This window comes from Paralichthys olivaceus, chromosome 10, assembly GCF_024713975.1.
Source record: "Paralichthys olivaceus isolate ysfri-2021 chromosome 10, ASM2471397v2, whole genome shotgun sequence".
Lineage (NCBI taxonomy): Eukaryota > Metazoa > Chordata > Actinopteri > Pleuronectiformes > Paralichthyidae > Paralichthys > Paralichthys olivaceus.
The window spans coordinates 4,097,218-4,112,458 of NC_091102.1; the positions used below are offsets into that span (position 1 = coordinate 4,097,218).

At 43.4% G+C, this 15,241-nt stretch overlaps 1 protein-coding gene across 4 annotated transcripts in view; it reads right to left on the reverse strand.

The window, feature by feature from the left end:
- Positions 1–15,241, reverse strand: part of sema5ba (sema domain, seven thrombospondin repeats (type 1 and type 1-like), transmembrane domain (TM) and short cytoplasmic domain, (semaphorin) 5Ba) — a 129,393-nt gene that overhangs the window by 16,481 nt on the left and 97,671 nt on the right. For 3 of the 4 annotated variants that reach the window (XM_069533400.1, XM_069533397.1, XM_069533401.1), the window contains 3 exons: positions 10,502–10,637; positions 9,567–9,774; positions 9,265–9,472 (listed from right to left, as the gene is read on the reverse strand). In XM_069533400.1, coding sequence (XP_069389501.1) covers positions 9,265–9,472; positions 9,567–9,774; positions 10,502–10,637 — 552 coding nt within the window. The remainder of the gene's footprint in view (positions 1–9,264; positions 9,473–9,566; positions 9,775–10,501; positions 10,638–15,241) is intronic. The other variant, XM_069533398.1, reaches the window with a different exon arrangement.

The window sequence follows — 15,241 nt, forward strand, 5'->3', positions numbered from 1 at the left end:
TCACGTCGCCCATCTTGACTGTGACTCAGTAAACTTCACATTCAGGGTTAGGATGAGACTCAGGTGTCTCATGAGCAGCACCACACACACACTACATCACACAAACTGTGATTAAATGTTTGCGAGGTCCTCCAGTAAAACTGAGGCTTCATGACGGCTAATTAAATCTAAAGCTGTTAATGACGAGGCTAAGCTTCCAGAGCTGATGTGGGCACCTCAGGAACGAAGGATGAGGCGTCTGAATAACAACAACTTCCTCCGCTCTCTCCGTTCAGCTTGTTGTTTTTATTTTTCTTCTTTGCTGGCACGGACCTTCTTGGTTTATTTGAAGAGCCCTGCAGTGTTTTAGCCTGGAGGATGAGGAATCTCCGAGTGTTGATACAGCTCTCCGTGCCACGTCTGAGGCTCCACAGTGAACCGTGAGGTCGGCTTGGATCCAACGAACATTACTGCTGAGCCAGCACATCAGAGGTGACCCCACAGACTGAGGGCGAGCGAGCACGGGAGGGGCAAAGGGAGGAAGAGAGAGAGAGAGAGAGAAAGATCTGTAGCACAGCTGGAGGACGACCACTTCCTTCAAGAGCGAGACGTAGTCGCTGCTAACCTTCTTCTGTGTCATTTTAATAAAGTGACACTATTAGAGCGATGCCGGATGCAATCTCCAATACAGATGACACAATAATCATTATGAGGTCGGCCACAAATTCACAGTTCAGTGATCCTAATAGTCCATTTAAAAAGGGCGCAGGGAAGAGCGTGTTGCCATTTTGGCTCAAGGTCGACCATATTGTGTCTGTGATGGCTTTGATGCGTGGCTTTGCGTCGTCATCGTGGCCGTGGAGTACTCATTTGGTTTCCTGATTACTAACACACACGCACACACGCACAAACTCTATTACAGGGATCAGCTAAGCAGAACAATTTATAAGTGCGTCGTTCACGGATGGAATAAATAATGCTGTATGAAAGGGGAAGATTTGAAGCCTAATTAGTTTTGGGTAAAGAGCGCCGCGAGGCAGGCCGGGGGGGCGTCTGACCTCAGGGAAGTCACATTTAGCCGAAATATTAAAAAGCTCAATCTACAACTCAATTGTTGTGTGTTCTGTAAGAAGTGACAAAAAAACTGCATCAGCTGGAGAGGAATTCTGAAAAATTGCTAACGTTGTGGACGTTAAGGGGTAATTAATAAATCTTGAAAAAAGGAAAAGAACTCCATTAAAGCTTGTGCAAGCACACGTATGTGCTGACCATAGAAGATTTGTATACAAGGTAAAACCTGCACTTTTTGGCAAACCTAAAGCATAGACTTATATTTTGGATAATTGCATCACCCCCTTTAAACAGTAGATTAATACCAATGGAGTAAAATTTCCAACTGTCCAACTGTATTCTAATCAAGTGTGGAGTAGGTATAGTTGGGTAGTGGTTGTAGTAGAGTGTACTTCCTAAGTTTTCTTCATCCAAAAGAGGACGTCTGCACTGTTAAGCTCCCAATAAATAATTGTACTTTCCTTTTGCGGACGTGAAAGCAGAAAACAGTTTCTACTAAAGACATCAGGGGAGAGAAACACCAGAAAATCATAAATCTTTTTAAAATGGAACAGGTGAGGATTTGACTTGATTGCCGCCTGTACTATAAACTACAGTTCTCTGCTTCAGCTCCTGCAGATCGAAACACTGCCTTGTTAAATAAAAGAATAAAATTATTATTGGGAGCATAACAGTGTGTGGACTTGATCGTTTGTAAATCTTGTGTAAAACCGTATGTTGCGACATATATGGAATTGGAACAGAACACAGGTTTACAGTCTGATCTTATCCTTCACTCCAGGCTGTTTAATTAATGAGAATTTAATTTTGGGGAGAGAACAGGGGGAGTTTAGATCTCACTCTGACCTTTCTGCAGCTGCATAAAACATCAGCCAAATCCTCCTGATGCCTTTTTCTTTTAAAACAGAGCCCCTTAAAAGTCAATTAGAAGCACTGTGGGTGGACAGAGGGCTGTGAGATGGGAATAGAAAAGCTCATTTCAGAAACAGGCGGAGCAGAAGGCTGTCAGCCGAGTCTGCAGATACACTGGAATATAAGGACTGTGTGTGTGTATGCATGTTATCTGAATACCTGCTCATTGCTGCACACTATAAGTGCTTGTCTTTGGGCTGTCGATGTGCCACAGTGTGTGAGAGCATCGCTTGGACAAGTCTACAGGGCACCTGATATTTAATTCAGCAGCGTGCGTGCCCGGCAGCACACTATATCAAAACAGAGAGGCCGCAGAACATGGCCTGTTAAATTTTAAACAGACCGAGCAGCAAAACCCAGCAGCCCATATAACAATATGTCTGGACGATTGGCACCGGAACATAAATCTGCTCCTTTCTCTCTGTGGGTGTGTAATTGACATTTTAAATCATTTGTGAATGCTGTTAAAACCAGTGTCTCCTTTTATTACAGGGCTTTTAACAACTAGACATAAAAACAATAGTTCCCCTCGCCTTTAATGACAGGCCGTCATTGTGTAATTGCAAATATGATCACCAGAACTGATAAATTATGGATTGGAATCAGCCGTTATTAAGTGTAGCGCTGAAACTCTGGGAGTAAAGGCTGTCTGGAGGGTCTGTCTTATTTAAACATATGTGCAAGCTGCTGCCTCTCCACACAAGCAACATCTTTTTCTTCCACTCCCAGGAGACCACCACTGACAGCGTCCCGCTCCCCATCATCTCTCTGTGGGAGAGAGAGTCTGTCCCTGGCCCGTCCACCCCTCCCTCCTCCAACACGCCGGGCTGAGCCGGCCATTTAGGAAGTTCGCTCATGATGAATTGGAAACACAGAGAACTCCTGCTAGCACTCAGCCCTAATACATCCAATTAGGCCCAGTCGGAGCCAGGCTGAAGACTGATGGTGCCCGGTCAAAAAAAACAAAAGTGAGACGGCTGGCTGCCAAAAAAAAAATCCCTGCTGTCCCTGATGTAAGATTTTAGTCCCTGGTGAATAAAAAGGAGCCGCATCATCTCGGAAAAACAATGGGGAGGCAAAGACACAAGACAGGGGAAGAGAGAGTACAAGGAAAAGCTTCGTAAGTATATCAGAAGGTGATGTGATAGATGACAGAAAGACATGGATGAAAAGATCAAGCGTTTCCATTTATCTGAGTTCTTTTCAAGTCATCCATTCAAAATGTTTTCTTGCTGAGAAAAAGTCAGACAACAAGAGTTGAAAGAGCCTCAACTCAAAGACTCAGCTCATATCTGTCTTCATCTTTTCTGAGTTAAAGGTTCAGTTTGTAATATTTAAGTGAAAGGGATCTGTTGGCGGAAACTGAATATAAAATAATGTGATGTTTTCACTGGTGTGTCGTACAGCTGGTCTACTTACTCTGAAAACTTTATATTTTACAAGCTATACCTGCTACACATTAAATTAGAGCCCGGTGGATTTATCGGTTGATAGAAGCCTTTAACGATGTGTTTTCCACCTCTGCGGTGGTTATATTTTAACCGCTGTCCGTTTGTTACTGCACAGATAACCACAACATTTAGTGCAAGGATCAGGTAAGAACCATTTAAAACAGTGGAGCGGATCCTTTTCTAACATTGCGAGATAAAAGTTTATTTCCTCTATGGGATTAATTTCTGGATCTTTATCAAACGAGTCAGACAGGGCCCTTGTATCTAAGAGTGTGTGCAAACACCAGACTTTTTAAATATATATTGGCCAATATATCCAAATCAGAAATGTTTAACTTCCTAATATCGGTATCTGCCCCCAAAATCCATGTCAGTCAGGCTCTAGTTTAAATTATTCATATGATAATACTGACATTTTAACTTTTTGTTGAATTTATCTTGTGAGCCTGTGATAAAAAGGTCAGATCTTTTGGGAGTAGTGGTACTTCTGTCTTTTACAAATAATCGTAACACAGACAGCAATTTGCACATAACAGGACTGTTTGATTTGGGTCTGTCATCAGCTTACATCATCAGTTTCAATGTTTATTAGCTGCAGCTCATAGAATCTGCTGCCAGTGATGTTCACAATTTCATCCAACGACAGTAACAATCTATGCCAGCTGAAATTACAACCTCAACCTGGATGTTTTGTACATTTCTCTTCAATATGAGTCTTTATCCTCCATGTTTAGCAAATCAAGGTATTTTGCTGGATCCAAAGTGAAACTGTCTTTCCAAGCCGCCAGCTTGTTTTTGATTTATTTCTCATTTTACATCGTTCTCCCTGAAAAGGAGCAGGGAGTATTTTGACTTTGTCAGAATCAGGGATTTTGTAAGGGGGTGAGCTGGCGGCCGACAGAGTGCCAGTCGAAATCAAGGCTGAAAAAAAGAGGGGGAGTAAGCGATAAAGACAGAAATTGTATGAGAGTGAAAAATGATTACACTGAACTGCAGCCAGAACAAAGGCTTTAATAAACGCAACAGTGTTGTGGAGCAGTAATAAACACATCCACTGTGAACACCATCGCTCTCCCTCTCTCAGCCCTTGGCTGGTGAATGGTTCCTCTGATTGGTCATAGAGGCTTAGCAGCAGTGAGCTCTAGAGGCCTGCTGACAGGCTGCAGCCACCGCCAACAGTAAATTGGGTTTGTAGGAGACGGACCTGTAAGTTCACCTCATACAGGGAAGTTCAAACCTCTGTACAGGGCTCCTATAGGAGGGGATGCTGAGGAATAAGGAAGTCTCATATATGCTGGTTTTAACAAGCAGCCATAAGCACACACATTCACAGACTGTAGCAGAGATGCTAATGGTCAGTGGATTTCCTCTATGGCCACTTTAAACTCCTGCTGCAGGCAGGCTGAGCTGCATCGGCCTCAAGGCTGGTGCATTGCTGTCACAGTCAGCCACATACAACAACCATACACAAACAATCACACACAAACACACAGCTAACACAGCCAAAGGCCCTCAGGCGGGAATGTAACCAACACCAAATTGCACCTCTTATTATAGAATGTTTTTGGAAGCAGTTGTGTGAGCAGTGATTCAGCTGCAGCAGCAGAGTCACTACAAAAAGACAGATTTGTACCATTTCATTCACCTCAATCCTCATTATTTATTCAGTGTTTCCTCCTTTACAGCCTCTTTGGTCTTTTCTGTTTCACACTTTCCTGTACGACAACTTCAGTTTTGACAGATGTGTAAAGCGCACACATAAAGGTGCAGAAACTCCAGTCCACTTGGTGGCAGTCATGCACCTCTAAGATAATTTTGCCAACCACCAACTAACACTAAATACAGAAGAGCGTGAAGAGGAACCAAAATCATCAGGATGACTGTGAGTGTTGATTTTATATCTCAAGACCACAAATCAACTTTGACGAATCAAAACCAAAATGTTGGAATAATGTTACAGTTTTCTATGACACTTAGGCTACATCCGTATCACTACAATTTCGTTTTCAAAAAGAAACGATCTCTGTCCACACAGGAATTTTGGCTCAATCCATTTTAATCCATATCAACACGCATTGTTCAAACCAAAATGGGACCAGCAACGACATCATCAGCACTGGTTTCTGGTGCAGGTGCTACTATTCAACTTTCCAGAACAAGGCATAACGCCATGTTGGTTTACCTTCTAACCGGTTTCTCGCCTAAGCAACACAGGACGAGCAAAACCAGGATTCAACTCTGCTTTCAAAGCTGGCTTCATGTAGCACCGTGCTACTGTCCTGACTGAGACCAATGGTTTCATCCATCGTCCACTTGCCAGCGTGGACAACAATTCTTCCTTCAGCGTAAGGGGGTAAGAAAAGCCCTGATGGATGCAACATTGCGATGAAGCTAGCACGGTGCTGCAGCCAAAATAAATCACAGCACTAACAGAGTAAGATAGAGAGATAGGGGCTGGGTGAAGGATGGAGTGGCGCTGTTAGCCAGAGGTGCCAATTGGCCAGGTCAAATATAATTACCACAAATAGAGGACAAACACACACAGGCTAGGATTGTGCGCTGACACACACATCCTGGTACACAAGCTGCAGCATTTCTCTGCGAGCTAAAAGGCTACAAATCACCGGCCGTTGAAAGGGTTTCTCAGCGCAACAGAAAAAGCACTTCAGTTAAAGATGTCGACGTAAATGTTACTCCACTCTCAGGGTTGCGAGGCTGGCCAGAGTTGCCAATAAGAATCAATAACAAAGCAAAAGTAAACATTAAATGCACTTACACATAATTGACCTGTGAGTCTGCAGCAACGGTACAAGCGTTCAAATATGTTTTTGTGGCCAAAGCTGAAATGTAAGAGTCAGCATTCTGACTCTGATTCTGACTGTTTTCAAACTGCAAAAAAACAAAAAACAAAAGCAAGTTTTACAACTACAGCTCATCCATTATTCTATTACTAAAAGAGTTCTCGTTTACCCATAAATCACGTCCCGCCTTCTCTCTGCGGCTGCAACGCCCGCCACATTACTGCGTGTGTCAGTGAAAAGCAGCATGTGCGGCTGCAGATGAGCGGCTGTCGGCTACAAAATCATTGGAGTGTATTCAGCTGTTATCGGCACGCGAAGGGATGTGAATGTGATGACCACACAAGACGCAGGGGACACGAACAGAAAAGGCTCATTCAGGCAGCAGCACAATGATGGGGAGTGTGTTCAGGCGGAGTTGGACGGCAGGTGGGTCTTTTTCATGGCGTCTGAATGGTGAACACCCAGAGAGATGGATGGAGAGAGTGATACAGACAGAAAGTTGTTAGAAAGTCTAGCAGAGTTTGATGGTAATAATGATGCAACGCAAAGTAAAGTTACTGTAAACACGTCTTTAGTCAGTAATTACCCAATTCCGAGAGGATATTGTGCCAATTGTTTTAGCTGAATGAAAATTAATTTTGAGCATCTTAGCTTTGTGACAATATGTTTTGGTTCTTGTTAAATATTCATGGTGACTGTGATAAAATAGTTTCTCATGTCTCATAGCCCTGAATTAAATCTCTAGTCTGATATCAGTGTCCTTTGATACTGGCAGTTTGTGATTGGCGTTCTAAGAAATGTGTGTGTGTGTGTGTGTGGGGGGGGGGGGGGGGATGTGGCTTGTACTGTAAAGTGCTTTGCGTGGTTGATAAGACAAGAAAGGCTCAGTATAAATAGAGTCAAATTACCATATTCTACTAATGAACACATTAACTGTTAAAGAAAATATTTGCTGAAGTCACATTAACGTGCATCATTTAACTCTTCCATTTCCTCTCTTAATTCCCTGACTCAACTTCATCCCATCTGCCCTTTTCGATTTCGCTCCCAGACACGTCCCTCCGCAAAAACCTCGGGTGTCGTGCTGACAGACAGGTTGACATCTGTCGTGTTCCGCCGCTCACTTTGCCTTTGGTCGCTGTGCATTTCAAAAGATTGTAAGGGCGAGAGAGAGACGCAGAGGTGAGAAGAACATTGCAAACTGGATTAAGGACGGTGCATTCTACCTCAACCACACCCCCTCCTCCTCCTCTGTGGTGCCCTTGCAGCTCTTATCATTTCACCACACTGGGTCTTAAATAGGACTCTGGCTGCTCACTCTCTGTATCTGTATTTCTCTTGGCTTTTCTCTCTCTTCCTGTACTTGTCTGTGTGTGTCTCTCTCATCTCGCATATTTCACCCACATCTTATTAAATGCACTTGATGTCTGTATAAGTGTGTGTGTGTGTGTGTGTGTGTGTGGTGTCTGCTCCCATGTGTCTGGGAGTTTTGAATTTAGTAGAAATAGCGAGCTGACTCATCAGGCAGCGCACATATGAGAACTCGTCCAGGCACCAACCCACGCACAAATCACACCGAGTGGACTGCCCTCCACACACACACACACACAAACACACAAACAGACACACACTCACACACAAACAGATACACACAAGCACTCAACGAAAAAAGCATGGAGCCATTTGTATGCTAAAATGAAGTCGACTTTGAAGAAGTGAGGTGGCCGGTGGAGGATCCTGATTGAAAGCGCTGATGAGATACAGAAGGTTGGACAAACAGCCAGTTAGCTTTTCTCCCCTCACTCACCCTTGAGACGGGAGATTTTCACATGAATAACACTGAAGCAGATTGCAGAATAACCCCCCCCCCCCCCATCTCTCTGCGTCTTTGTCTCTCTTTCTCTCACAAATGTACCTTCAGAGAAACTTTCCTTGAAGTTTAACACACACACACACACACACACACACACACGCACACACAGACACACACACACGCACCTTTTGTTCTTCCTCCGACTCAGAACAGAACAAAAGCCAGGACAGTACTTTCTCTATATTGTGTAGTACTTAATTAGTGGGGGGGGGGGGGGAAACACCACAACAAATTAATTTCCTCTGGTGAGCAGATGCCGCCACAGTCATCCGTCTGCTTCCATAAGGACTTTAATGATTATAGCCGAGGTCTTCCCGACATTAATCCAAGTTGAGGACAGATAATTACCTGCAATAGGAGGACCAACCACGTTGAAATGAACAAAACAACGAAACGAACAATATATACTGTGTATATCCCCGATTGTACATTCTATCTAACTGCAGAAAGCAGCACAACTTTATTGTGCTTTCCGTATTCAGAAATTGAGTACTGTTACTTTTGTGGCTCTGCACTATTTGACTTCAGATCCCGAACGACCTGAGGAAGCTGCTTAACTAAAAGAGGGTCTACAGGTCCAGGAGAGGCCGCCTGAAGATCGTGACATGGGACAGTTGCAGGAGAAAGCTGGAAAACAATCTCCTGCAATGCAACATGAAGGTTGTGTGATTTGGAATGAGGAAGAACAGAGGTTTCAAAGCCGAGGGAAACCCACACTGGATTTGGCCGTGGAGAGGAAGATGCTGCGGACGTAGGATGTCATGACTCAGGCTAAGAGAAGCTCAGACATTAAGAGGGAGCTCACAGACCAGATGTTGCTCCATCCCATTAAAAAAGAGCCAGTTGTGGTAGTTTGGGTTTCTAATTAGGATTCCTGGTACAGGCACCTTCCATTTGAGGTTTCTTGATTCTATTCAACTATGGACGAGGACCTGGGGTGGAACCAAAACTCGCTAGAGGGATTAAATATCCAACCTGGACTGGGAATGTCGCAGGAATCCCCAGGGAGAGCTGGAAAACATCTCTGGGATGTAATTAAAGTCAAGCTCCTAGTATGCTGTTAATAACATTCTCCCCATAACAACTGAACAAACGTCTTGTTTTCCTCGTGATAGCCAGGATGTGTAGTAGATATCGGATTAAATAAACCACGTAACATGGATTTTCCTGTACTTACATCTCAGTTTTGTAGGTGGAGCACCTCTCCAGTGGGATCTTCAGGACTCGGTTGTTTAATCCGACAAAGAGCGACCTGTCACTGTGCAGGATCTGCAGGCTCAGGATTGGTTCTCGTACCCCTGGCGGGAGGAGCTCCATCTCCTCCAGGTAACAGCCTTGCAGGTTCTTGTTGGGCGTGGCCAGCGCCTTCAGGATGGTGCCGTATTCTGATTCGACAAGAAGGACGAGAAGATATCAGAGAGATCTCAAAATATAAATACTTCACTCAGAGATGTCTTTCCTCTGCTCTTATCTACACACCTGTGCTGATGTATATAACATGGTAGAGCGTGTCCATGCCCTGAACGATGTCCACCACCAGGTTGGAGAAGCGAACGTCATCCTGCATCACCAGCGGATCAACGGACTCCGGCTGGACCACGTCGTTCATCAGGTAGAGCCTCTGGGCGTCCTGCAGGCTGCGCTCAGTCAAACCCTCGTTTGGACCCTCATCATCTATGGTCCCACACTGGGAAGACGATGGGGAGAGAAGAGAGGAGGGTGAGATGTCAGAGAAGAATGTGAAGATGTGGAATGGATGCAGGCGAAAAGAATAAAGGAGAAGCACCCCACACACCTGTCTTTGTACAAGGAATAAAACATCAATACTTGTGCTTCATTACTATTCTCAGTAAGTGCAACTCTTTCTAAACCACTCTATGATTGTGATTTGACCAAAACAACACAGCAGCATAATCAGATGCCGCAGACAAAATAAATATGAAACAACAGCTCTCTGAAAAGCTTTGTTTGGGTTACACAGCTCAGCTGTGGATTGCAGCTTCTGCTCAGTTCTGTGACTTGAAATGAGACATCGATTTGCAGGTAGATTCCACTTTTGGCCGGAGTTGTAGATGGATTTTGGAACCAAAGCAATAATTTAAAAATGTAAGGGGTGTCTGATATTTGTACTATTGGATTAGTGCGGCATGTTTTCATGTATAAATATCTAGTCCCCTCAGAATCTTGAATTATTTGGGATTTTTGCAGCTCACCACGAAGGAATTAATAATAACCATTAATAAATAATGACCTGATGTCGGAATTAGACTACAATTATAATGATATATCATTTGTGAAACTGTGAGGATTTTAAACAAAGAGATCAAATCCCTGAGGGGACACATTTCACGATTCTGTTGTTGCTCGTCCCTGGAGAGCTGAACTGTGCAAAGATCCGTGATCAATAAGCTGACCTGGAAGTTGTGGATGGGGTTTGGCGTGGGGAGCCAGGTGGAGCGAGGGTTTTCCTGGGAGCGGAAGGGTCCGTTGAATGCCTGGGTTATGGCGCTCAGATTGAAGGCGCACACTGCGGATGCTGCAATGCTGTTGCTTTATAGAGAGAGACAGATAACAGGGGGCAGAGAAGGGAGGGAGGAAGGGTACAGATGAGAGGAGAAGACAAGAAGGTCAAAAATAAAGACGTTATTTCAACAGAGGTATTCAAATCATTGCACGTCGGATGTGAACGAGAAGCCGTATCAGAATTGAACCACTCCCATCTGTGTAATAAAGCCATTTTGTAATGTGTTGTGTTCCATCCTCCTAATGGAAGTCGGATCGTTTAAACCTGCACTAAACAGGAGCTACGTGGCAGACTTGCTTTGGCTGCAGGGTAAACTCTGCTATCAGCGCTGCACAGTGAATGGGGACAATATTAAGCTGAGGATATATGAGCCAACACACACACACACACACACAGGTGTTACATACAAGAGTAAAAAGCAGCTAAACTGCCAGTGTATGCAGCGTTATTATCCCGCTCTCTGGCCATAATGTGCAGCAAGGTAATGAGTTTCTCAACTTCCTGCTACTGCTAACTGCTCTAACTGCTCTAACCTTCTCGCTTCCATATACGCCCAACGCTTCACTCCAACAGTTGGGAGATAAAATATAAACCTGATAAAACATCGGTTAGCGGATAGTGAGCGATACCATTATGGGCAGAGAGCGAAGACGAGGCAGAAAAAGAGAAAACCTCATGGTCCTTTACTGTGAACTGTTTTGGTATATGTGGTAAAGTATTAATCAGTGAAAGCGGCCAGCGGAGAACGCTGAGGCAGGAAAGGCTGAATAAAAAGTGCCCCAGGGTTCGGTCAAATGTTTTTCACTGACGACTATGCTCGGTTGTCAACGTGGGCTGATTTTTAATTTTATTCATCACATAGTCACTGATCTCTGAGCTTGGCAGTGTCAGCTACTGGATTATTTTTGTTACAGATATCACTCCACTTATATGGTTTGATGATGAGAAGGCTGATTTGCGGACCGTGCATGGATGTTCACTCTTGACCTTTGGGTAAAACTTACGGTGAGAGTGTTTAATGAATCTGATCTTTGACACACATCGACATTAGGTTGTTCTGATTCCAGCCTCTGTTCTGCTACGACAGAGCAAAGTGTCTGATCCCCAACAACAAACCCCAAAAAACATTAATTGGATTTCCAACATTTCATTTTTATCTGGGACGGTGATTATCTAACCAGCTTGAGAAATGTGCGTTTGTCTTCATTTGGTTTTGAATAGAGTTTTCTCAAGAGAACCAGTTCAGGATTGTGAGGAAACAAACGTGTGCTGTCATTACCTCAGAGTGGCAAAGGGCTGTTCAGCACCAAATGAGCTATGGCTAAACAATGAGGGAAAGCAAAACAGGTCGGTCCGCTGAGGGACCCGCAGGCTGTTGAGCCTCCAGACTCCAGCAAAATGACTTTTGTTTCATATTTTCCGTGGAGTGTGTGAAGCAGAGGGAGCGCTGTGGTAAAAAAAAAAACTAAAACCCAACTGGAGGAAACCACAAATAAGCTGCAATAACTGAGCAGCGGTCGCAACAGCTTTATACACTCACACACTCACATGTCTGACATAATAGGAAGTTAAACTGCTGGTTTGTGGTCGAACTGCAGCTTCGTGCTCTGCCACAGGAACCTTGACGGTGTCGGCTTCATTCGAGATTTCTACACGCCGCACATGATAACAAGAGAACCGAGTGTAAGCGAGCACTAAGAGGAATACAGTCTGGTTCACTAATGGATGCAACACATATGTTTCGAGTCTGTTTTAATGTGTGAGTGAAAGCTGTTTGACATCTGCTCCGCTGTTTGCTGTTGGAGCTCAGCGAGGCCGGAGCACCACGGTAATCACTTTCATATTAAGGGGAAGGTTCCCCGCTTGTTCTCTCAGACTCTTCATGATATCCTACCGTTTAACAGAATTCATCCCCATCCACCTCTAAGTAATCCCCCCCCCTCTGTTTTCTTTTCTAATTTGTTAAAACCCTTTTTTTTTTTTTTTATTAAATCGATATCGACTTTGATATCCTGCGTTGCTTTGGATTTCTGAGATGCTCGCTCTGGCTGTGCATGTCGCTGTGAGAGAGAGAGAGAGAATCAGCAGGAACCTCAGCAGGGAGCTCCGTCTCTGCTCTGTGATGCACTCGACAGATACACTTGCTCTGACTTTATCTGTTTCTTCCCTCTTCACTGGAGGGATCAGTGTGTACAGAGTTGTCCCAACAACCCTCCATGTTCTCCAAACAGCATGTACTGAGACTTAAGTACCTCTACACACAGCAGGTATAAAGTCAAGGCACTTGTAACTGTACTTTTATTACATTTCAGTGAAAATATTATTTATATTATAATATATATCATTCTTCATATAAGGAACTGAATGCTTGTTTCATCTTTGTCAGATACTTCACTCTAGATTCCCATTTTCCACATAAATCAGTTGGATGAATGTTTAGTTTGGCACCAAAATACACATTTGAAAGACAATTTATTTCTCTCTCAGCTTGAATGTTAAACTCTCTGCAAACCACAATCAGTGCAGATCAACCAATCACTGAGTCCATCTGGTCACTTGATAACATTATTTGTTTTAAACCAGACAAGACTTTATGATTTATTTGTAATTCAGCAGTTTCTGTACCAAATATCTGTTCCATTCTTACATTTATCGAACATTTGTTCTGACTTTTCTTATTTTAACCTCCCTTCCAAACCACTTTGGTCTACATTTATTTTTAATGTGCTACATAAATAACCCAATTGACTAGAAAAAATGTGCATAATAAGCAGTGCATCGGAGAACAGTGGAGTCCAGCTGAAACCTCAGGTTTTAGGCTAATGCACCTAACCTCATTTAATGTGGGGGGGGAGGGGGGGCTAAAACTACAATAAGGCCAATGTTTCAACTTCAGTGAATACCTGCATCGCAGCAGAAAAGGAAAACGGCCAACTCAGCAGAGCTGCACGGCTGCAGAGATTGAACCGCGGCTGCCGGGATTATCCATACATATTTTTATACAGCACAACAATACGCCAGCAAAAGCATCAGCTTTGGCCCGAAACAGTCACATTCAGAGTCAGACTGAGTCAGCAACACCTCCACTGAACAATAAACAGCACAGGTACAACCACTTCCACAAACCTAGAGTTAGATTTAAGCTCAATCGTGATTTGAGAATACATTCTGATGAGCTGTGTGAGTCTAAACCTGACATGATCGGTTTTTACAATATTTTCAATCAAATGCAAATCAGCCCTGAAGTTATGAAACTGAAGAAAGCACAATAGGTGGTTTCACTTTAAAGAATATCTGCAGGAGGAATGATAATAAAAAAAATAAAAAAAACACTGGTCCACAAGCAGCAGATTCTGTCAAACCATATTCAGATCAGGCTGCGTCTTCCACTGGGGCCCTGCAGTTCATTTCAAGGTAAATTTGATGCCAGTGAGTTGATATGATAGGTTGTGTAACATCTGAAATATTGTACAGTTGCTGCCAAGTTTATAATTTATCACCGACTTCAAATCTGATCTGGACTTGGAGTCAGTCACATACTTTTCTCCGGGACCCAGAGAAATCCATCCATTATCCACAGGGAGAACTCCACACAGAAAGATGCTGTCCGGCCTCCACATTTAACTCTAGCTCTAATCTCATACAATAATACGAACATAAATAAATCATTTTCACCTCATAAATGATTCAAAAGAAACTAATCATACTCGTGTACTGAAAAATGATTTTATCTCGATCTTCTAATGATTAAATGCACCATTTGTTTCAGCCTCCTTATCCCAGACCCTCTCGTACAGTGGAGGGGGTGTCACTGAAGTCACCTAGAAATAGATAAGGTGGCTCATAATGAGTTAGCAATGGCAGGTTACAGCTCGGCAGGAGAATCTCTCGGCTGCTCTGAGCACATGTGACTCTGCCAATCAGGGCTCAGAGTTAATTAAAAGACCCGGCCGTGCTTTGAGCTCATGTCCACATTCTGATAGAATACTAAAAGCCTCCACTTTATAACCGCACCACTCGACGGGCTCGGCTGAAAGTCTCAGCAGAATCATTCCTTTAACTTCTCCAACTTCTCATCGGATGTTGGCCTTCAGCTGCTGAATGATCCATTATATATTTGGAGCCATCTCGAACATCAAAATCAGCTCACCATCTATGAGATGTACTCAGCGAGTGAAAATACTTCAGTCGTATAAAATCTGATGTTTAATAAGGTTTATGAACCTTCAACTTTAAAGTGTAACTTCACTGGCTGGTGAGGTGAAGCTAATCCCACCTCTGATAAGAGGGTGTAAACTTTTTAACACGTTTAACACGTTTACCATGAGGTGGCGTTATGATCCATATTCAACCCATAAAAGCAGATGTTTCACAATATTAGTTTATAGCCCAAGAGACACATAAGTGTGTTTTTGAAATTTAAATAGAGGAAGCGTACTTACGTCTTCTTTACATTACACTTGGCTCTGAAACATAGGTGACCTACACTCAATACTGTGCCTGAACGCATCATACGAGGAACAAAGCTGCAGCTTTCGATACTCGAGAGACGCTGGTGATTTGCATTATGGATTTCAGTTTCAGTTTCAGTTGCAGTTTAGGGCTCTCTTTTTTTTTTGCCAGGTTCCTG